Source organism: Amphiura filiformis, chromosome 15, assembly GCF_039555335.1.
Source record: "Amphiura filiformis chromosome 15, Afil_fr2py, whole genome shotgun sequence".
Taxonomy (NCBI): domain Eukaryota; kingdom Metazoa; phylum Echinodermata; class Ophiuroidea; order Amphilepidida; family Amphiuridae; genus Amphiura; species Amphiura filiformis.
The window spans coordinates 16,600,426-16,624,260 of NC_092642.1; the positions used below are offsets into that span (position 1 = coordinate 16,600,426).

Consider the following 23,835-nt stretch of genomic DNA (forward strand, 5'->3'; position numbering starts at 1 on the left):
GAGTACATAGCTTTCAAAATTTACATTTCAGAGAATTAAAAAAAAAAAGTCAACAGATTATATAATCAGTTTTTATACTTCGATATTAACACATTCATAACATCCCGCATATTGCACCGGATGTGCATCTCGATCAAATTGCACATTAGATGATACATGCCCCCTCATGATAAAAACCCTATCGAATAAACCATTCAGTTTGAAATGGCAACCATGTTGATGGACAGTTTAAAATGACAGAGGGACATGTCTCTAGTTTGATTCCACAACCATTTATGACACCTATCACCTGTTTTATTGTATTATCATGTGAACTGCCCTGTGGAGACCTCCTGGTGGACAGAATTTTATTTAAATGAGGATGAGTTGATGTCATATTCGATAAGGTCTATTCCTAGGTTCCAAAGAAAAGTGTTTAGATGTTTCACAACACCAAAAAAACAAAACTGATGTGCAGTCATTAACCTCAAAGTATTAATAGATTTCTAGGAATGTTTTGTTTATCTTGGCCCCTGTTATCTATCACATTGATATATGTACTTTGCTCTGTGGAATATGGGCACACCTCGGTAGTGTACAATAATATTATGTATAGTGCTTTTATACAGGCTCAGGTTGTATCAACATGATTGGTACCCACCAATGTTGATGGTAATTGGAAAGCCTGCCTCTTCCAAATGCAACATTGGATACTCTTGAAATCATCCTCGAAATGTCCAGAATATATAGTTTATGTCTTGTTGACCAATTAATCCAGAAATTATTTTGAATCCTGCATGTATGTTGAATTTTGATGTGTCGGACTCATCCATCCATAATCAATGGAAACTAACGTGTACCAATCATTTTGATACAGCTTGTATATATTACTCTGAAAGACCAGATCGAAGAGTTTATTGGGCAATTCCAGTTAAAATCCATACACCCCCTATATGGAAGACATGATCTTAATCTCCCATGCAGGGGGTGTAGATTTTAAATGGAATCGCCCATTTAGGTAACCCCATTTGAAATTCACACCCCCTATGTAGAAGATTAATATAATGTTTCCATAGGGTGTATGACAGCGTTCAAGCTTTGACTTACGTTTGGCGGACAGAAATTCTGATGGAAACTTAAAGTGAAAGATATCCTACTTAAAGACCCATTCAGTGATCCCAGCGCAAGTGTAAAAAAATTAAAAATTGTTTATAAATTGCTTAAAAGTGAAGGAAAAGTCATTCAAATTGTCATTTGGTATTTTTGCAATGACAAATTTGGCAAAAAAGAAGAAAACAGCAGTACTGACGAAGTTGAATCCCCATTCAAATACATGTATCTAATTTAGATACTGTCAGTATCTAAATTACAGATTTGTGTAAAATGTCTTATTTTGTCTTAAATACACAGCTTTCAGCGGAACCACTCGCAGGCTATGTTAGCACATCTATGACAATGACAAAGGTACCAAACTCTGAATTTTGATGATTTTTACGATCGTCGGATGAGCAAATCACTGAATGGGCCTTTAAAGGAACATTTTCTTGGGTGAAATTTTGTGTAGAAACTGAATCTGACATAAAAAATGCATAATTATCTACTTGAAAATTTCCACATAGCACTGTACAGGCATATTTCTGCCCAAAATCCTCAAATTTGAGCGAAAAAATTTGTTAAAAAAATAAGTCCTTCAAAATGGAGATACTTGGGGCTAAGCAAAAAACATGTTGCTCTAGAGAAAGGTATTGGTAAGAGCAACATGTTCTTTGTTTAGCCTTAGACCTCCCAGTTTTTAAGGACTTATTTTTTTAAACAAAATCCATTACTCTTTTCATATCCTCAAAATTCTTAGGGGTGGGGGTAGCATATTGCAAGTTATTTTCTTTTCTGTAAATCTAGCTTACTTATTTGTTATATCACCATTTAGGTATTAAAATACTGAGCAAAAAGACACTTAAAACATCCCTATAGCTCATACCATTGTGGAGATATGGTCTTTTCAAATCGAAAATGAGGCAAATATTACACTTTTTTCCAAATCAATTGTCACCCGAACCTTTGAGTTTCTACCCCTGCTACGAAAATAAAGAAATATATGGATCCCATTCAATGCTTTTAATATCACAATTGTACCATTGTTACACAATTAGCATAGACAATTAGGCACTATTTGATAGTTTTCATGTTCATACACTCACATGAAATTAGCAAATCAAAATTTTTGTCACCCCAAAACGACCATTTTCGGCCAAAATTGGACCAAAAAATGAATTTTTCTCAAAATCAGTAAAAAATACGGGATTTTCAGTGCCAAAATCTAAAAATATGTGACATTTTACCCCTAAAAACGTATAAGTAACCAAGAATTTTGATTGTTTTCGTCCCTAAATATTTTTTTTTTCACACATTTGTCCGCCAAACGTAAGTTAAAGCTTGAATGCTGTCGTATACTGATTTCAACTGGAATAGTCCATTGTTGCTCATCAGATAGGTTATTACCCCGGTATTATGTAGGCCTTACTTGTGCTTTATTTATACAGTTACAACATTCAGTAACTGGCACAGCTTTGTGGTTATATTAATTATATACAAAAATATACAAAGCAAAGATAGAAAATGTGTTTTACGGAAACAAATTAATAAAATATAATTGAAATAAAAGTTAAGACGAACATTTTATTCCGAAGAATCATTGCATGTACTGGTGCATACATCAATCATACTATGGATTTTTTGTCGGTTTTGTGGGCTATACATGTATGATGCGTATTATGTAACAACAATCTGCTGTTGCCAACTCAATCATTGACAGCTTAATTAACATTGGTAAGCTAGGGTTTGATGGTTAGCATCTACCCAAACACACACAAAATGTACAATGAAAAATATTACAGGTTACAAAAATTATGTGAATTATATAGACCATAAATATCAAAGATAATACCCAAAGTTGGCTTCTCAAAATTGCACCATACAAAATGCTACATGCCATCTTGGTTAGTCTGGTGTTTGGGTGTTTGAAGTGGTGTAGATTTGTTTTCAACAATGGGGGGATGGGGTCACTCCCGGGGGTCACTCGCATACCAAAGTGGTATGCATGCTCATCCCAGCACTTCAAAAATGGACCCTAAATGGTGTAAGCATTGTAGACCAACCCCGGAGATATGGGACATGATCAGTAAAAGAAAATGAGTTGTTTACACTACAAGTAATTTCAAGATATGGCATAATGTTCAAATTCTGTTGGGTGCTTTCTGAGTCAGCAACATGAAGTATCTTCATGAATCCCAGCCACTCTGGGAAATTGGAAAAATAAAAATCCATTCTTTAAACAGAGAAAACTGGTGGAATTTGAGAAAAATGGATAAAATCAGGGTCCAAGAGGGCAATTACATTTAGTCATTTGGGCAAATAACTTCAACAAGTTTGTTTAAATCTAGAAAATTGCTTTTGAAAAAATTGCTTATGTTATGCCTCAAAGGTTTACTAATATTTGTAACTTACTTATCTGTAAGGCAAATTGGAAATATCTTTTATGAAAAGACAACATCCATCTATTTCATTTAAGAGAATGTTGATCAGTTTAACCCCCTGAGCACAACCTGCCAATCTAACATTGCCTCAGATTGGTCAATTATGTGATATCTTCACTTTAATTACCAATCAGAATGGAGCTTTGCAAATAATTCACCCCAATTATTTTGCATCTAGTGAAATTATTCTAACAATGTTGCTGATTGGTCCAATTGATAATGAAAACTTCTTTTTGCCCAATCGGCAGGTAGTTCTCATGGGGGTTAAAGATCATGGTGAATGAGCTGCTGCTCGCACATTATTTTCACATTTTCCCATCCTGGGACACATTTCATCTGTTTCGTTTTGAAATAAGACATAATTTTACTAATCATATCTTGCAAACCATGATTTGAAACATTTACTAATTTTGCGATCATCACATAATAGTATAAAAATATAAAATGAAACATTGAGTACTTTTGTTTTAACCTATTCTAATGCATATAATATGTACACATTCAAAATGCAGTTTAAAATATAACTCCATCTGTACAAAATCATGTATAGTACATTAACAGCTGCTTCATGACATACAGTACTCATTAAAGTTTTGTTTCAATATACACCCGGCCGGCCGAGTATTCAAAGTCAGATGAATAAATTGGGCTATTCCAGTTGTAATCCATACACCCCCTGTGAAGACATGACCTTCCACACAGGGAGTGTAGATTTCAAATATAATCACCCATTCAGATAACCCCATTTGAAATTCACACTCCCTGTGTGGAAGATTAAGGTCATCTCTACTGCTATTGTTTGTCAAGACTTGAGTTAAAACGTTGGCAATTTTAATTGTTTTATCAAACGTTGGCAATATTAATTGTTTTATCAATTTCATAAAAATTGTTTAAACAATTTTATAAAATATTTACATAAAAGGCACATCCCTCATGAAATGTTTACAAGTATAGTACTTACAATTCTTATTCTCTCTCTCTCTCTCTCTCTCCATCCCTCTCAGTCTACCTGTCTATCCCCCCCTCTCTCTCTCATTCTCTGCATAGATGATATTGACCCTCTGGGACTTGGGAGGGTAGTATTTTAGACCCCCTTACTTTCAAAAACCAGTACTGCATAATGCTATCAAAATGAAAGTTTGGTGCACCAAGGTATATTATAGCTTATATCAATTTACCCTTTTTATGGTCAGTTTTGGTATACCGATGGGTCACTTTTTTAGTTTCTCATTTTTTTGGCACAAAAATAGTCCAAATCATTTTGTTTTAAATGTCATATCTGGGCTATTGGTATACCAATGGGTCCAATTATCTTTAAAAATGGGTGTAGTGATGAGTCCATTTTATTCTTATTCTCAGAGGCACCTACCTATCTACCCAAACCAAACTTGAGTACTCCGGGGGGAGGGGTGTATCCAAGTTTGGTTTGGGTAGGGGTGTGCCACTGAGAATTTGAAAGGGGACCTATCAATATACCAAATTTTCAAGAAATTTGGACCCATCGATATACCAAAATTCAAAATTGTCGGCCAAGTTTAACACAAATTGTCTTAATTTTTACAAATTTTTGGGAAATTTCAAAAATGTTGGTTACAGTAAGCCAATATTGGGCTATTTTCCGAAAATATTGAGAACATTTTGAAAAAAGGACCCATCCATATACCAAAATTGGATTAGATAAAAATTCCCTTTAAAAGGGAAAGCCAGCCTCAATGTAGAAGAGGTCTTGTAATTAGTTTTGGTCAATGTGAAAGGCATTTTTAGGATCACGCTTACATCTACATGACAGTCCACCAAACCATCAACGATGAGAACATGCACACTGAAACAGCAGAAAACATTAATTCCTAATCTCATGTCAACTCTTTTAATTCATTACATGTACTCCAAATTGTTCTGGTCTGTTTGTTTTGTTGTTGTTGTTGTTGTTGTTGTCGTTAGTTTTTTTGTCTTTTCAGCTTTTTACCCACGATATCTCAATTTCCAATTTTGTAATACCAGAACTTACGAACTCAATATCTTCGCTTAGGAATGTCCGATTTCACTGCTTTTCGATATATACACTGCCGGTTTGAGTTAACCTACATGTACATTTTATTTTAAAATAACTTAATTAATTCGCAATGTATAGTTTAAGCCTACTATATTATAATAGATAGTGGCCAGCACATTTATAAAGGACTGGTTACTCACTACAATCTTCACTCTTAAACTGTGTTTTTCTGAATGTGCTGATCATGTTGATTGCTAGTCGGAAACTCCTCATGAAGCTATGGACATGGCATCTTACATACTCCATTCTATAACAGTCTGCCTAGTGCCTTGTGTGTTTTCTCTTCAATCATTTTGTTGAATGTAATTTTATGAATCAAATAGTTATGTGTCATTTTATTTATAATAAAGAAGTTATTAAATTAATAAAGTAAGACAATTTATTTATTTATAAGTGCATGTCAAATGGGTACATTGTTCAATACTATATGCATAAATTATGCCCATATTATAGCTAGGCCCTAAAAACTTTATTTTGCATCGGATTTTTCCGTTGAAAAGACAAAACTGATGTTTATGATAGCAACCATTTCATCAATAACATTTTGAGTCATTTTTATCCATAAAACGACACAGGATATGATAGATAACTACTTTCACATCAATATGGTCCATATGATCACAGATTGTTGAGAATCTGTGATATGATCCGGGATATGATGAAGATTTTGATTCTATAGATCTGTTATCAACATGATATCACGCTGTTCAGTGGTCAAGGAGTAAGGACCCCGGTCAAGGACACTGATATGACATCATAGGTGATGTCAGATTTTCTTCTGCTGACCATATGATGCTATATATATTAACTATTATTGTTACATTTAGGCCTTTAAACTTTTAAAGTCATAATTAATTAGTTCAAACATAACTTTGGTAATACTCACTGTTTTTAGCTCGTTGAAACGGCAAAACATACTTACTTTTCCTAACAAATCAATTAAAATATTTAAAAAAATTTAACCACAAAAAGTAAAAAAAAAATCATTCCAATACCACTAAAATATAATCTCTTGAGTAAACTGACCCCAAACCTGAAACAGGTACCAGCCCGAATGGGCTGGCGAAAAGGGGTCATTGATATACCAAAAGGTCGAAAATGCTACCCATGTTTGCAGCACATCCCTATAAAACATGGTCATTTGTACTGAGTACCACCCCCGGTAATCCCCTGGGGTTTGAATTGGACTATTCCAGTTGAAATCCACACTATCCTTGATTTTGGAAATATCTTTCACAGGGGGAGTATGTTTTTCAGATGTAATTGGTCAGGGTTAATCATTTTGAAACTCGTACTCCCCCTGTGTTATGGCTTTACTTATATCTTCCACAACTGGAGTGAATATTTCAAATGGAAGTTACTCAATTGTCTATTCTATTCAAAATTTACACTCCATCTGTAGAAGATTTTAGCTAAATCTTCCAGATTTTAGCAAAGAGATTCATTTGGTAGGATTGTTGAGATCATAAGCTGGTTAATTATGTTAGCCAAATCAATAAAAATTACTCACGGAACTGAGCTTTTCGCCATCTTGGCTGATGGCGATCACAGATGAACTGGTCCACTGCTTTTCCTTGAAAACTTGGTTGCTATAGTGCGCATCCTGGTTACCGGAAGTGATGTTGATTTAAGCAGTGGGTCATATACATGATCTAGAAAATGCACCCCTCGTCGCGGTTGAGTGAGTTCTTGCCCTTTTTCTTGAGCTAGCAGGATGGCCTCTGACTCACCTTGAACAACACAAGTCCAGCTAAGTAAGCTCTCTACCACGAACAGTCACAAGAATAACCGACCACGTGCACAAGAAAATCACGTCATCGACTGGGAGGGGGTCAAATTACTGGATAGAGACTCAAACGCCTTCTCAAGAAGAGTCAGGAGGCCATCCAAATCAGAAAAAGGGCAAGAACTCACTCAACCGAACAAGGGTGCGCATTTCTAGATCATGTATATGACCCACTGCTTAAATCAACATCACTTCCGGTAACGAGGATGCGCCTATAGCAACCGAGTTGCGCGGGAAACAGCAGTGGACCAGTTCATCTGTGATCAAGCCATCAGCCAAGATGGCGAAAGCTCAGTTCCGTGAGTAATATTTATTGGATTTGGCTAACATAATTAACCAGTTTATTACTTCCAGATTTTAGCTAAATCTTCCACAGGGGTAGTGTGGATTTCAACTGGATTAGCCCATTATCAGTATGAACCAGTTTAGGGTTGAGCAAAAACAGTTGCCATTGCAGGGTCATGAGGCTGATGTTGCAAGGTGGTAAATTGCGTATCAAATTCTTGTGAATTTGCACGTTCCATCCTCAGTAAACTTCTGGACTCTCTAATAGCTAAAGACAGGTTCATACTGCTTGCATCATTTGTAGCATGATGGTCAAGATCCAACTCGGGAGCTTTATAATTGTGCCTTGGACCACTAGGATTAATGCCATGGATTTGAAACATCAACTTATCTAACTGGCGAGGCAGTTCATACACTGCTCCATGATCCATTGTTGATATAACATCCCCACGGGAGGAATAATCAAAATATGCAATTAAGAATTTATCTGTGGAATTCCTGTCAAAATCAGCCGCACATGACTTAAAAGCAAGCCAAAATTTGTCCACAGGAGCATGCTCTCTTTTCTTTAACAAGACATCTGGATATACCCGTGCCTTTTTAGAGAATATGATGATTATCTTATCTGCTTGTTTCTTCTCATTTTCAAACCATGGGGAGAAAGGGATGTGGGGAGGATGATCATCCAGCATGATGACAGGATTGCAGCAACATTTCTGCTTGAGGACTTCGCGTAGGCAGTACACAGTGTTGACATGTTTATCATCATCATCCAGATAGAGAAGTAGTATCCTCTTTTTATACTTTGGTGTTCGATCTGAAAGAAAAATGATTTATAATGTAAAACTGTCAAGCTACAAAAGTATGATTATAATGAAAATAATTTTGCTGTGCTCACTTTTATCCACATATCAAGTCTGTACTGCGTAAAATGAACTCCCTTGCATATTGTCAAAGATCTCAGAACAAAAACAAAGGTTTTTGAAATATTTTTTTCACATAATTGACATTTCTTTCAAATTTAAAAATGAATGCCACATTGTTTAAAATTACCCATCTTAAGAGCACCAACCAGATGATTCATAATTCATCTCAATTCAGTCACTTTTGCTACACACAAAAGTGGCCCAAGCTGTTTTAGGACTGCTTTACACAATTGGCCATACTCCAGTTCTTCACTTGTAGACCAGCAATGTTATTGAAACAAAGCTTATGTAGTAGCTTAACAAATTACTTGGCGACCAAGTAAAACTCAATACAATCAATAATTGACATGTTTGCCTAATACTTTTTTTCTAAATTGTATTTTTTTAATTTTTTTTTTATAACCTGTACATGTATTTTAAGCTACCTCAAGTAATTTCCACAAGAGAAAACTAACATGTCTGTGAGGGCTGAAACAAACATCGTCACACACATGTACCGATGCCTGGGCCCATGTCGTTTCCAGAATTAGACTCATCTTCTTGTATTTTGCTCTACCCCCCCCCAAAAAAAAAAACCAATCAAAACCATAAACAATGAAAACATAGGCCAAGGCCTACATGGTTGTTTGTAATATTTACTTACCACAATAGCCAGTTATTGTATTGTGGAGCAGTATGGACTCAGCAGGTGTCTCATCTTGCCCTGTTGGTACAAAAAGTAGAACTTTCATGAATAATGATTTTAACTTTCACTTCTTGTACCTCTTGATTTGAAGGACAGTGGCATAAAAAGAGAGTTGAGAAATTCCCAAAATCTCTTTAAAATCTGTGAAGATTACATCCTCAATCGATCATATTTCTCAGAATTGGTGTTAGCCTTGAACAATTATTAATGCCCAAATTGTGACAACTAGGACCCAGATTATGCTAGCCGCAAAAAGTTAAAATTTGAAATTGACTTACTCGCAATCGAATTCAGTTCGTTCAATCAAATTCAGTGTGACACATAGTGTCAACAGGTACAGTCGCTATTCGATTACGATTAAGTCGCTATATCCAAGCAGTCAAATTCAATTTCACTATCAGTTACATCTTTTGCTATAAACAGACTTAGGCAAATTAATTTGTGTTTTTCATGAGTGTCCACTTAATAATCATCAAACCCCTGAAGACGACATAAATTTGTTGGAAGCACCCTCTGACTCAAATAAATTTATGGATATCGATTCAAGCTTGAAAATGAATCGCAGCAAATTTTTCCTGCGTACAAAGGGTGGAAAGTATTTATAGTTTGGATTAATTACCTGTTGGAAATTGACTCTGGCCTCCCATGTAGCCTCCTCCTGTATACAGTGGCCTGATAGAATCATGTGATCCCTTTTGTCTTAAGCCACTTAGTGCTTGTGAAGGAATACTCCTTAATCTTCCAGCTTCACTGTTATATGGCAATCTTGAATGTTCTGGAAACAGGGCAAGTCAAAAATGAGTTAAAAAATGTTACATAATACATTGGTTTCTGATTCGGCAAGTGCAGCAACATGGGTGTCTTGTGGGAAAATTAAGTTTAATGCCATTGTTTTGTGTTTGTCGTACAATTTTTGTAGAAATTGGAATTTGGCCAAAGTGGACCACTTGAAATGTTTCTGGCTCATAACAGCAGCAACTGGTTCAATAGGTAAGTTGATTTCAAAAATTAAGTATAACCAGCATGGTCATCCTAAGAGGGCAAAAGCCTGGTAATGGAGAATTATGTCCCTGTTAAAAGGTAAAAAGCTAGTAAAAGACAAAGGGTTGATTAAACAGACATTATATGTTTTCCACCCAATTTCACCTGAAAATACTTTTTCAGTAAGGACAGCCTGTCTCCCAGTTATGCTCCAATCAAGAGCCCTGTAGATTATAGAGACTATTGAAGTTGAAGTGTCACTACCAGTGGACCAAATAGCCAATCAGAACCTTGGTCCGTATGCACAAAAGAGTTAGACCGGGTCTAAAGTTAGACCTGGTCTAAGTGGAATTTAGTTCCATCAGGAATGGTCCTTTACTATTATTTCCTTCCAATAGTTGCTAGCAAATTCTAAAGATTGTAATGCAAAGTTCAAAATTAATACAAAATAACTTAAGCAAATGTAAAGGAAAATGTCCTTTCTCCTGAGACTAAATTCCACTTAGATCTAACTTTAGACCCGGTCTAACTCTTTTGTGCAGGGTGTTAACCTGAACCCTAATCCAGTGATCTGCTAAATTGTTGGTCTAACAGCAGGGCTGGAGGAATCAAGACCAGACTCAGAACTATTTTGGAGGACTTTAGAAGGACTTTAAGGACTTTTGACCCAAAATTTGAGGTTTTTTTTACTATAGACATAAAAAGGTCTGGTATTTTTTTATTTTTTTTTATTTTCTTATAATTTTGACCAAATACCAATGTCCATTTCAACCATTTTTGGTGAAGACGGTCAAAATTAAACAAAATATACAACTTGCATTCCTAGCTTCTTAGATCTTCATATCTAGTTTTTGAAGATTAGTAAGAATACTAATTTTACGAATAATTTTGGTGGTTTTCTTATGTCATGTATGTTGTCCAAAAAGATGGATCAAAATCATACTGTTTATAATTTTCTCCAAAACTGAGCATTTTTACATTATATGACATCACAGTTGGATTTGTCACATTTTTGCTTTTCTAATTATATATACTTTTATATAATACTTTAGACCAACAATCTTATTAGTAATAATGAGGCCCAAAAGTTTTCATAATTCCTGGGTTACACAAATCTTATTCTCAGTTTTCTTATAACCCAATCAAAAGTTAAATTTTAGGCCCAAAATATATTTCCTTTAGATGGTATAAACAAACTTGGTGACCACATGCAGTAAAAATACTTAATCAGTCATGCACATTTATTTTCAAACTTCCTTTCATTCATGATCGTGATGAATGCTATGTCCAGAGAATCAGATGAAACTTGTCACATGGCTACTCCTGTCGTAATATATGATAATTATGACCAAATTTATGAGAAATTTTTACCTTGAAATTTGCGATGATCTTGATTTTGGCTATGCATTTTCAGCTCACTGTCGACTACACTTGGTGAATTACATGATACAGGCTCTGTATGGGAATCAATGAAACAACAAAATTCAAATTATGATGCAAAAATTGGATATTTGGATACAATCTTGGTTCAAATATCTTGATTGATGTCTAATACCCTGGATATAAAAGCTGTCAGTTGTTACAACCTTAGATTATTAATACACAGATTGGAATTTTCCATGCCTATGCCCTCTAAGCGTACTCGAATTCAGCTGACGCCGGTACAGCGTTCAGACCTGGCGACATCGCGAAGTTTCTTTTATTATGTACGCCTGCGCTATTTGCGCTTTTATTGAGTTTGCTCACGCGGTACCTGACTTAGCGTCGACCCCCTTGGGCAACATGCCAAGTTTCCACGGTATGGTTACAACATATTTTAAGTTGAAACACAGCACAGTGGGAGAGTGTGACACAGTGGTGATGAAGTGGCTTAATATCCCTTCCAAAGGATGGACTTCTCTCATGGTTCATTCAAGGATGCAAAAAAAAGGGGGGGCGGAGCACCACTCCCAGGAGGAAATGATAGGAAGAAGAAGGAAATAGAAAAATCTTGTTGCTGAGGAAGAAATCACTTTCTACATCGATCCCTGGCCGCCGTTCATTCCCTGTACCATGGAGATAAATGGAAGGTTGAATTTAACCTATACTATGATCAGCTCGTAATAGGTGAGAATTATTTGGTTTTTTATTACTGTGCAAGACTCAAGTCAATAAAGTCCCAACTTATGCCTGCGTAAATTCACAAAAGCGGGCGTCAATCACATATTACGCAGCACACTTCACATAGGTGCTCACCAGGGACGGATTTAAGCAGTGGCCCGGTGGCCCGGGGCCAGTGGATTTTGCATCGGGCCAGTAAACTTCCAACAACGCTGGCCCGGCGGGCCACTAGATTTTGAGCCAACACATATATGAGACAAGATATAATCCGTCATGGACATTATTTACACAGTTTCTGCTCCGCCTGTCACCTGTAATTTATATCTTTATTTGTCGTATATTTATATTCTTATTCTTGCATTGCTAGCAAGTTGGAAATATACGGCCGCTTTTTACGGCGATAGTAGGCCTACGTAGCCTACTACTTCCAAGCTCTTTCGTGCTCTCTCTGATGATGATAGCGATACCACAAATACCGCATATTTGAACCTTTGTGAACTTTTGGAACTAAAAAAGCAGGACCAGTGGCGTATCTACGGGGACAGGGGGGGGGGGGCAACATGCCCCGGGCGCCACCCTTAGGGGGGGGGGCACCAAATTGACCAATTCAGCATCGATTCTGCACCCCTCCAAGCGATGAAAGTCAAAATTTTCGTGCGCTTCACGCACATTTCAGCACAAAATGAATTGAAGGAACATTTTAAGACCGATATTCAACATCTGTAGTAACCAAAATTAAATAGTGTATAGGCCTTATTTGTCCAATTTGCGTGCAATTGTTTCAAGAATGGGGGAGCATTACCCATTATGTATCCTTAGCCAATTTTGTTTCTTGCCCCAGGCACTACCAACCCTACATGTAGTTACGCCACTGGACAGGACTGACTGAACTCGTCTTAGTGACTACCGTATTCATTCCAATAAGCGCCCAGGGCGCTTAACAAAGTCATTTTGGGTGGGCGCTTATTTTATACCTGGTTTCCGTAATTTTTTCGTAAGGGGCGTTTATTTTATTAGAAACAATTTTACATATATGTTATAAAGGGCTCTGAGATGTTTTAATAGCTTTTCTGATGCAGAAAATGTATTGCAAGTTTACACAGGATTATATAGCCCTCCAGCTATTTCACTGTATTGATGTCTCTCTGTCACTTCAACATTAATGGTATATCCTTTAGCAAATTGAAAATACCCTAGGTGGGCGCTTATTGGGGCATGGGCACTTATTGGAATGAATACGGTACTACACTCTCTACATTGAGTACATTCAGTACAAAACAAATGTTAAGGTTTGCTTGACTTTAAGGGCTTGGATAGCGACGTTTCCACATATTTTTTGTGGGACCTGAGAGCACATCAGACATATCAAATTGCATTTTGAAAACGAGGAATGTCCTTCTGATATCATATAATTTTGATTTTTTTAAATTCGTGATATAATACACATTTTATGGCAAATGATTAAAATTGATATATAGATTTCCACCCCCCCCTCCCAAAAAACACCAAGGAAAAAAGTAGGTTTTTTTTTTTTTTTTTTTTGCAGTAGAACATATTGAAAAAGCTGGACCAGTAAATTTATTGCAGGGCCACTAGATCTGCCATTTCAATGGCCCGGAGGACCAGTAGAAAACTGAAACCTAAGTCTGTCCCTGGTGCTCACCCACTGTGCGTACAAAGGATTACATCAATCCACGATGTTATGAGTTCCGTCTATTATGAGCTGCAGAGTATACCCCAGCAAGTTGCCACCAGTGGGGATTGAAACCAGGGACCTCATCCAAACCTGAAGCAATAAATATATATAATGTGTGCACAACACAGTGACTCTACCACTTTTTGAAGGTGGGTGCTTGCTCTGGTTTGGATGGACTGGATTTTGAACTGGGGATTATACAACAGAGATTTACGCCCATACCAATCTAAACCTACCTAGGCTTACATAGTGCACCTCACACACATGTCCAAGTCTAATAGGAGTTACACCCTTATACTGCACATCCCCAACTATCCACTGCAGATAAGCTTCATCATCTGTGCTACTACGAGAGCTTGTCACTACCATGATGTCTCTTTCTAGCATACGAGCCATTGCTACGAGGATCACAGCATCAGCCCATTTTCCATCCTTGGACATAGACACAAGGTAGCTTGTCCAATCAGATGGAACGTAAGATCGGAAATCAATGACACCATCAGGACCCTGCAAGGTAATAATAAGCAATATCGTCAAAATCAATGTGTCACATGCTGTATAGCAATACCATTGATTCTGAAACTATAGCAAGTGACAAACAGTGATCTTACTTTACAATTTGTATAGGCTGAAGTTGATATGGAGAGTCAATATGAGCAGTCAAGGTAGCTCAATCTATAATAAGGCGTTCGACTATGGTGCGAGAGGTTGTGGGTTCAAACCCTTGCAGTCGGTAGTTAGTACGCTCTCATGTAACAATTGAGTTATCTTGAAATTCCATTGGACACGGAACTTACTGCTAATTGTCTCGTTGTAGCCCGTACGAAACTTGGGGAGCTGATACTGGCTGCGATGATCAATTGTGGAATGTCTAGGGTGTGCACTTCCTAGCTGCAAGTCCCTGTGTTATTGCATGTTCAATGGTTTGTGGAATGATGGGGCTGTAGTGGTCATCGACAACCTGTAATGTGTGCCGAGGCTTGTTGATTAACATCTAGGCATTGTGCCTGTGCATAGTGCACTAACACTGCGCTTTACAAAATAAAATTATTATGACCTAATATGGTATGGAAAACACCCTGGGTTCAGCTCGGTGCCATACTAGGCTCAGCCTTTGGTTTCACCTGGTATGAAACTTTGCCAAATTGTTTCCCATCTGGGGGTTCTCAAATTTGGTTTGGGTAGGGGTGTGCTGCTGAGAATTTGAAAGTGGACACACCAATTTTTGAAGAAATATGGACCCATTGATATACCAAAATTCAAAATTTTGAGGAAATTTCAAAAACTTTGGTGACAGCGAGGCAAAACTAGGCTATTTTCCAAAAAAAAATTGAGAACATTTTGAAAAAAAAAGGACCCATCCATATACCAAAATTGGCCTAGAAAAAGGGGTCATTATGATATACCAAAAGGTCGAAAATGCTACCCATGTTTGCAGCACGTCTCCGTATGGTCATTTGTATTGAGTACCCCCCTGGATTCTCATAACATAACTCCGCTTCACCCAATAACTTAAAGTACATGTCTACACTATACTTGGTACTGATACTAATATCCTTCAAAATCTGGAGTGGCCTTCCCTTGAGCAGCGAAGAAGACAACATAGATTAACAACAATGTATAAAATTCAATATGGTGAAATTGCAATACCCATTCCTGAATATGTTCAAACACAGACAGTTAAAGCTCATCAATACCATCCCCAAAGGTTTAGAGTTATGAAACCTCACATAAACACCTACAAATATAGTTTCTTCCCCGGACAATCATAGGCGGGAACGCTCTACCTCCTTCCGTGTATATTGCCAAATCAGCTGACTGCTTCAAGAATTGTATTAATAATATGTAATTTCAGGTTGTTTTTTCCTCATTTTTGTATAGCCATGTTGTTTTCAACTGGCGCCTTTGATCACCTCAACTAGATATTGCTTTCATGCAAACTTTATTTATCATGTTTATGTAGATGTAGATGTAAAAGAGGAGTCGTATCAATTGTGGCTTATTGCTAACAAGTGTAAACAGGATATTAGCCTCAGGCTCACCTGAATTTGTGGATGTCTTCTGAGGTATGATACCGCCTTATCTCTAAGCTCTGCTGCTGTTTGATGTGGAAGTCCCAAAAGAGTGAGCTGATCAGAAACAGCGTGGAAACAGCAGTTTCCATCTTTTGGGGTATGGCCGTGGATTTTAAAACCAGCCCTGCGGCAGTTTTCTGTAAGATGTTGTTCTGCCTCATTTTGAGATGAATACACATTTTCAAGTGCATGGAAGAGAGCAGCTGGGGTGTAGTGTCTATAACCTAAAATGAAAGACAAAAACAACAAATAATAGACACTTATTATACTAGACTATCATTTATCTGCATGACACCAAGTCAGGGGTGTAGCCCGCTTTCTTGGTCCAGGGGGAGGGGGTATAAAAATTTCAGGCGCAAAGATGAAAAACAAATTCCCGGTTGCATCATTTTGACCCTGTTATATAGGTGTGATATGTGTACAAATACCTTCTTTTTAGAGAGAGACAATACATTTTAAGTCTTCGAGCTTCAAAAAAGGTGTTTATTTGGAGATTGGTATTTTACACTATTTGGCCCATGATCTTAGTTTGGGGTGAATTTCGATGGAAAACAAGCTCCTTGCCCCTTTTCTTTTCCCTTACCTTCCTGACTTTCATTTTGTGTCAGAGGGACACTTCTCTCTTTCATACTTTTGTCAGTGGGGCACTTTTAAATAAAAGTCTTTGTTAAACATGTTGTCACCTCTTACCTCTTAGGTTAGCATGATCATCTGACCGTAGACTCCCAGGTCTGCGGTCATCTTCAGCAGAAGTAGCTCCATCTCCAAAGTGGCTCTCCTCGTGTTGCTGTGTGGTTGAAGACTGAGTTGAGGTACCCCTTGCAATCATGGATCTTGGATATCTTTCTGTACGATCAGTCCATGTTTGCTGACATGGAATTGGATGATAGCTGGTACTGGTGAAGTGTTGTTGGTTGCCTGGAATGTGTATATCACGTGGCTGTAGACTCAATTGATGAATAAGACCTTGCTGTGTGACTTTGATGTCATGGAGCATTTCTTCATGTTGTTCCCATTTATTCTCATGATCTTGAAGTATTTTGTCCTGCTCTTCTTTCTGGTCTTTGAGCTTTTTGTCAACAATCTCCAACATCTGCTTCCAATTTTGGTCCTCTTTCAGCCATTGGTCATCAGATACTATGATTGTGGTGGTTTTTAGCTTTACAAATAAGAAAACATGCACAGATATGAAAATGAGTTTGTAATAAAACAAATCCATCTTCCCAGCAAATACAAAAACAAATTTAACCATTTTTATATCCGGTACGGTTATATAGGTCTATATTTGGATAGTCCTGCAGTGCATCCCCTTCTCTCCTACCCCACTGAAAAATTCTGTTTATAACATGCAAGTTTACATCTAGAAGGGCAATACATTGTCGTTCATTACCTCCTGAATCTTCTGACAGATGTCAACTTTCTCAGGCATGTCCACAAAATTATGGTATCCAACATCCAGAAACCGTATCAGTGTTTTCTGCATCTGATCAAACTGGCCGTTGGGTAACTTTTGTGAGGGTTCATGGAAAACTTTGTTGCGGATATCAAGGACCTGAAAATAATTAAACACAGGCATAATTTAACATAAATAATACTCAAACATTATCATTTTTTGTTACAAAATATCAAGAACAATAAAAACAAGATTTTAAAAACTTTATATGCTTCTTCCTAGCAGGGCATAAAGCTGAATTTATAATAATTATTGCTTTTGCAGACAAGCAAATTACATGCATGCTCAATGTGTAATAAATGCCACCAATTTTGCACACTGAGCATGCACATAATTTGCTTTTATGCAAAAGGGATTGAGTATAAATTCAGCTTAGGCAGTAGCGGCGCCAGGATTTTTTTTCCGGGGGGCATTGAGGGGCAAAGTGAATTTCAGGGGGGAAATCAACCAATTTTGAGCAAAATTACCACAAAAAGGTGAAATTTTTGTCATTTTGGGTTTTTACTGGGGAGACAGGGGGGCAAGGGTTCTGACTGGGGGCATTTTCCCCCTCATGCCCCTCCCCACAATATATGTGATTGGACACTGAAACACAGTGAGAGAGTATTGGCTATCATGACCAGGCCCGTACGCAGGATTTTTTGGGGGGGTTGCTGCTTTTGAAAAAGTGGACTTTATTTTCCAAGGGGGGTGGGCAATTCTGTGAAAAGTGGACTTTTCCCCAAAAATGTGGACCTTTTTTGACAGAAAAAACGTAAAATCTTAAATTTTGGGACTTTTTGTATACTTTTGCACCCCGCCCGCACCCTCACCCTGGTCTTAAAAAAATCGTTCAAATGATTTGTGCTGAAATGTGCGCAAAACGCACAGAATTTTTGACTTTTATTACTAGGAAGGGGCGCAGAAGCGATGCTGAATCCCCCTAAGGGTGGCGCCCAGGGCATGTGCCCCCCTCTAACCCCCACCCCACCCTGTCGCTATGCCACTGGATAAAAAAATTACCTGAAATACTAAGCTCTTCCACTCATGGTTGGAACCAAAGACCTTGCAGTGTAACATCAGATTAAGCATGGATGAGGGGTCCAACTCATCTACACTTCTGATCTTCTTTCCAGCCCTCTGTCCATGTTTCATGTACACCTTAGCCACCTCCCATGGATCTGACTGCCACAATGTTGGATCTGAATTACTCCATGCTGGTTTTGCCCTTCCTGTAGGATTGAGGTCATAATACTTTTGCTCCAGGGAGGTCTTCCATTTACTACAAATTGTACAACAATGGTTCCACTTCCACCAGTTCCCAGATGGTCGGCAGTTCTTCTGACAGGTTTTTTTGCCGTGTTCTTTGACCAGTTTATTATGGAACCATTTTACTCTTTCGTCCACAAATGGGGCCAGGTATTGGCAGATGAGTGGGAGCATCATGGTGATGCGGTACCAGTTCTTTGATGCATCATCCATGTTTGGTTTGGTATATTACCTGTATTTAACGGTGATGTTGCTAATCAAAACCAATCAAAAAACCTGTAAAATAGAGAAAGGAGATTGTATTAAGGTTATTAATTATTTTAAACTGTTGTGATTTGGTAGTTCACAGCATCTTACGAATGGTAGTGAGCTTCGGTAAAAACTGCATTGCTCAATTAATAGCGAGCATGTAGAATAATTAAAATATCACAGATATACTTTTATAGGTGCTGTGGTTCTTGAGTTACGTTTTTAAGAAAATATAACAACATTTATAACAATTTTTGAAAACATTTTGTTTGCTGGGAGAATTAGGGGCTGTGCAATAATTATGAGCCTCCCCTCCAAAAAATGCTTGCTCCCCCACTCTCGGCTGGCAAAAATTGCTTGCCACCCCCCCCCTTGGCTCGCCAAAAATTTCTTGCTCCCCCAATTTTACCCTCCCACCAGGGCTCATAATTACAGCCAAAATTGACCCTTTAAGATAAGGATAATGAACTGAGTGCAATGCATTAGTCAAGATAATCGCACGCGCCGTGGAGTTATTGCATTTAGCTCGAGAGCCGATAGGCTCGAGAGCTAAATGCAATAACTCCATGCCAAGTGCGATTATCTTGACGAATGCATTTGCACGAGTACATTATCCGTCATATACTTTGAGTGTATTAAAACAATAGGCAATATTAATTGCTGCATTCATTATATTAGTTTGAATATTAGGTAAAATATCTTAAATTTTAAAAACACCGTCAGGTCATTGACCAGGTAGCATTTACTAGTAACTGGTCAAGAAAATCAATCACTGTATAAGTTAGCTATCAATGGTATCGATTGCGCCATACGGCATACTTTAGTAACTTATTCACGCCTGGTTTGTAACCAATTGACTTTATGTTGTGATCATTTAATATCGTGGTTCCGAACACAGAGAGCACTGAAGCAGTTGACCTGGAAACAATTGATTTTGACGTCCAACTACATGTAGTACTACGGTGAATGGAGATGAGAGAATAAACTTATATATCAATATCAACTGGACTTTATAGTTCTACAATTTAAATTTAAAATCTACTAATATTGTTAAAACACACGACAGTGGAATTTTTCAATTTGTTCTGTATTATAAAGCATGATCATGATATTACACGCTAGTGTGTGTTTCCCAGGCGTGTTTATGTTATCTTAGATATAGGCCTACATGTAATTCATTTGTAAAATGCTGAATATTTTGTAATGGTGTCATCTTGTATAATTATGGTCCACCTGTTTTTAGCCCTTTTAATTAATAGAAGCTCGATTATTCTCATTTGATGTTTGATTTATTTGAGTTCATTAATCATAATTTATGGCAATGATAGTTGCAAAATAGAACAGTTTGTAACCTATGATTTACAAAGTGCGCATGAACAAATACCATACCCTATAATTATTTTAACACCACAGAATGTATATTCGTATTTTTTTGGTGGTATATATATCGAACATAGTTATATAAGTTATATAGTAATGTGAAAGTAGTATTTCTAGTATTTGAGCATGCACGTATTATTATCTAAAATCTATTGTTTAGCGTGCGGGTTTTAGATAATGTATTGTTTAGCGTGCAGGTTTATATAAACCTGCACGCCAAGTAGTTCATGAAAATAATGCACGGGAGAAGAATACATAACGATGAATAGAAACGGGCACTAGAAGTATATTTTTGAATAAATGCATCTAGACAAAACTTTAAAAGTTGAAATTTTCACACAATTAATTAATCGCGCTTTGCCTATTTTGAACTGTTTCCTTGTTTTTAAATTCACAATCCTAAGTTTCCACATATTGACCTAACAAAAAAGGAATATATTCGTGCGTTGTTATTTTTGCAGTAGCAGCTTGGAACGCGAAAAGCACAAAAATAAATGTAGCACGAAAATTTCCACTTTTCCTGTAGTTGGTTGCCAGATCATGACCTTTGATATTTCAATACAAACAATACATTTGAATTGTAAAGGTCTTATCTGTAGACAGGTATCTACAGTTATCATGCCTGAATGATTATCTGCCATTTCTCTACATTAGGCAAAAAATAATAAATTGTTTGGTTGTCCTTCCAACTTCCAAGACAAAAATTTTGAGGGTTGGCAGGTTTTTTTGGGGGGAGGGGCGCTTCCTACATTTTGATAAGGCTAGTAATGTTGAACATACGGTAAAACACTGTGCATTTTTGGAGTGATTTTAAATGGAAGTATACTTCTTGTTTTTAATCAAATGTGCTTTTAATTAAAATAAAATGAGTGAATAACAAATATAAAATGCCCTAGATAACTTTTTCTGTTGGTCACAGAGGGTAACTCAACATTTTTTTTTGCCTAGTGCATTAGATTGAGAATTCAGTTCAATTCAATTCAAAGTGAACGTCCTCCTTCTTTTTCAACTTTCCTGATTAGACCAATGCACTTTTTATAATACTAGCAATCTTTCTCAACTTTCCTGGTGCAATTTTTGTTAATACATGATCTTTTTCAATGAATTTGGTCAATTTTTTGTCAAATATGACTTTTTGGTATAAGTATTTGTACTGTTTACACAAGTCTCAATCAACACACTTTAGTTGGAATCAGCTGCATTTGTTGTGTTTGTAGGATGCTATCATAGCAATTTTGAATAATATTGATGTCATAATTATGCCATTAAATTGAAAATATAGTTTCACAGATAAGTGGCCAAGTAAGTGGGTTTTCTTTATTTTACTTCATCAATTTGGGCTTAAAATGGACAAAAAACCTTCCAGACAGCTGTTACTAATATTATTTCATCATTTCAACAAAGTATAACAAAATTTTTGACTGAAAAGTTATATTGCTGGAACTTGAGCAGAATAGGCCTACACTATAAAACATGTTGTAATGACTATATTGGTAGCACTGACCCCATGCACCCCACCCACAAATTTGACAAAGAACCCCCTCCTGGATATCATCAAACAAAGAAGCCTAGAATCAACCTAATTACCACCCCTATATGCAGTTTAATTGTCAAGGAACAACTGTCCCACCTCCTTCCAAAGCAAAGGTGATGAAATATAATAATTTTTGAAGATAAAATGTGCTGACCTTAAAAGATTGAACAATGTTTAAGGGGGTACTACACCTGCCCAATTTTGTGCGTATTTTTGCATTTTTCTCAAAAATGATAGCGCATTGGGGTCAAGTAAGATATGTATATTATAGGGGCAAGGACTACAACTACTGCACTGGAAATTTTATTTCAGCAAAGACAACAGTTGTGGAGTTACAGTCAAAAATGAGGGAAAACCAATATTTGATCAATAAATCAATAACTACTTGCTTTGAGTTGCTGAATTTTCAGTACAGTAGTTGTAGTCCTTGCCCTATAATATAAATATCTTACTTGTCCCTAATGCGCTATCATTTTGAGAAAAATGCAAAAATAGGCACAAAATTGGGCAGGGTGTAGTAATTATATAAGACTACCGCTATTCATTTGAAATAATGCACTTATTGTTCATCTCCTCTATGGAGATATTTTCCATGGCGGCCATCTATGAATGAGTATGATCATGCTTGAGGTTTCACCAAACAAACCATGGGTTTTGAGGTCTTATATTTTTTGTTGTATGTCAACAAAATCGATTAAATTTTCAGGATGATCTTATTTTCATGTTGTTATAAGCAAATATAATGTTCCAGATAATGCAAGTTAATAAATACATTAAGAAAAAGTACCATAAAGTTGCACTTTCTGTTAGTATTCCTTTTTGGACTTTAACTTTTTAACATGATCTAGCAGCCCTATATAAAACCGTGACACTCGAAAGGCCATATCTCTGGAATGAAACGTCCGATTAAGATTATTTAAACGCCAAAATGTTTCTTTCATCAATTCCCAGCCAATAAGTTAGGTCTGAATCAATTTAAAAGTACTTCAATTTTTAGTGGACATGCCTACTAATTAGGTCATTCTTCATACGAAAGACCCTTAGTTTTGAATGTTCGCAACTCCAAAAGACCCCTTTTTACCGGTATACTGCCAACTCCCAAAGACCCACCTCTCAAAGACCCACCCCTCAAAATTCACAATAAAAATGTATCATGCCCCTCCCCGGAGGCCAGGCCTATGCCTATCCACGAAAAAATAAACTAATTTAAATTTAAACTTTCAAACATTGAATTTGCAAGCAATACAATGCCTAACCTAATAAATATTCTAAATGTGATTTTAAAAATTGAAAGCGGTGCGTACTTACCCCTGGTTCACGGTAGGGGAGTCAGGGGCCGTTAAAGCGTGACAGGATGATCCGCGGCATGATTATCCGGCAACTCAAGTTGGGCCTCTGAGACCGTGACCCCCTAATAAGCTCTAATACAAAGGCTAATTAGGAGTTTGGCCGGACGGGCGGGCCGAACCTGAGACCGCTGAGACGAACGTGCATTTCTTCAATGAGGGACTTTCCACAACTGAGCAAGTGCCAATTAGGTATGGGCACTATGATTATCACAACGCTCGTGCTGTGCAATACCACGTCAATAAAACAGTGGTATGTAACGCGTGTAAGTCTACATCAATTTGCTCAACCCTACATAGGGGAATCCCCATTACCCCGTGTCCTAAAAATAGCTCTGTATATGGAATGTACGGTAGCGTATAAGGGTCAGTCGAAGTCGGGAGCTCCGAGGTGTCGATATTGCTCGCTCTCTCAGGGGCCAGGGCAACAAGTGGCAAGGGGGGAACCTGCCCTGGGTGCTGCCCTTTAGGTAGAATTTACCAATTCAGCATCGATTCTGCGCCCGTCCAAGCGATGAAAATTTTT

At 37.2% G+C, this 23,835-nt stretch overlaps 1 protein-coding gene across 1 annotated transcript; it reads right to left on the reverse strand.

Moving 5' to 3' along the window:
* Positions 1 to 7,590: 7,590 nt before the first annotated feature.
* Positions 7,591 to 23,770, reverse strand: LOC140171321 (uncharacterized). The gene is made up of 10 exons (XM_072194557.1): positions 23,272 to 23,770; positions 18,555 to 19,076; positions 17,490 to 17,651; positions 16,790 to 17,258; positions 16,067 to 16,323; positions 14,261 to 14,531; positions 11,600 to 11,683; positions 9,867 to 10,022; positions 9,206 to 9,265; positions 7,591 to 8,453 (listed from the first exon to the last, which is right to left on the reverse strand). Exons 2-10 carry the CDS (start codon positions 19,011 to 19,013, stop codon positions 7,777 to 7,779), a joined length of 2,595 nt encoding a protein of 864 aa, XP_072050658.1. The 5' UTR covers positions 19,014 to 19,076; positions 23,272 to 23,770; the 3' UTR covers positions 7,591 to 7,776.
* Between the last annotated feature and the right edge of the window lie 65 nt (positions 23,771 to 23,835).

What these genes read in the sequence shown, in the direction of transcription:
- LOC140171321 (XM_072194557.1), bottom strand. Translation starts at nt 19,013, where the DNA reads ATGGATGATGCATCAAAGAACTGGTACCGCATCACCATGATGCTCCCA. An exon ending in TGATCATGCTAACCTAAGAG is followed by an intron (nt 16,324 to 16,789) that starts GTAAGAGGTGAC and finishes CTTTCATTTTAG; the next exon opens with GTTATAGACACTACACCCCA. An exon ending in CCAGAGTCAATTTCCAACAG is followed by an intron (nt 9,266 to 9,866) that starts GTAATTAATCCA and finishes TTGTACCAACAG; the next exon opens with GGCAAGATGAGACACCTGCT.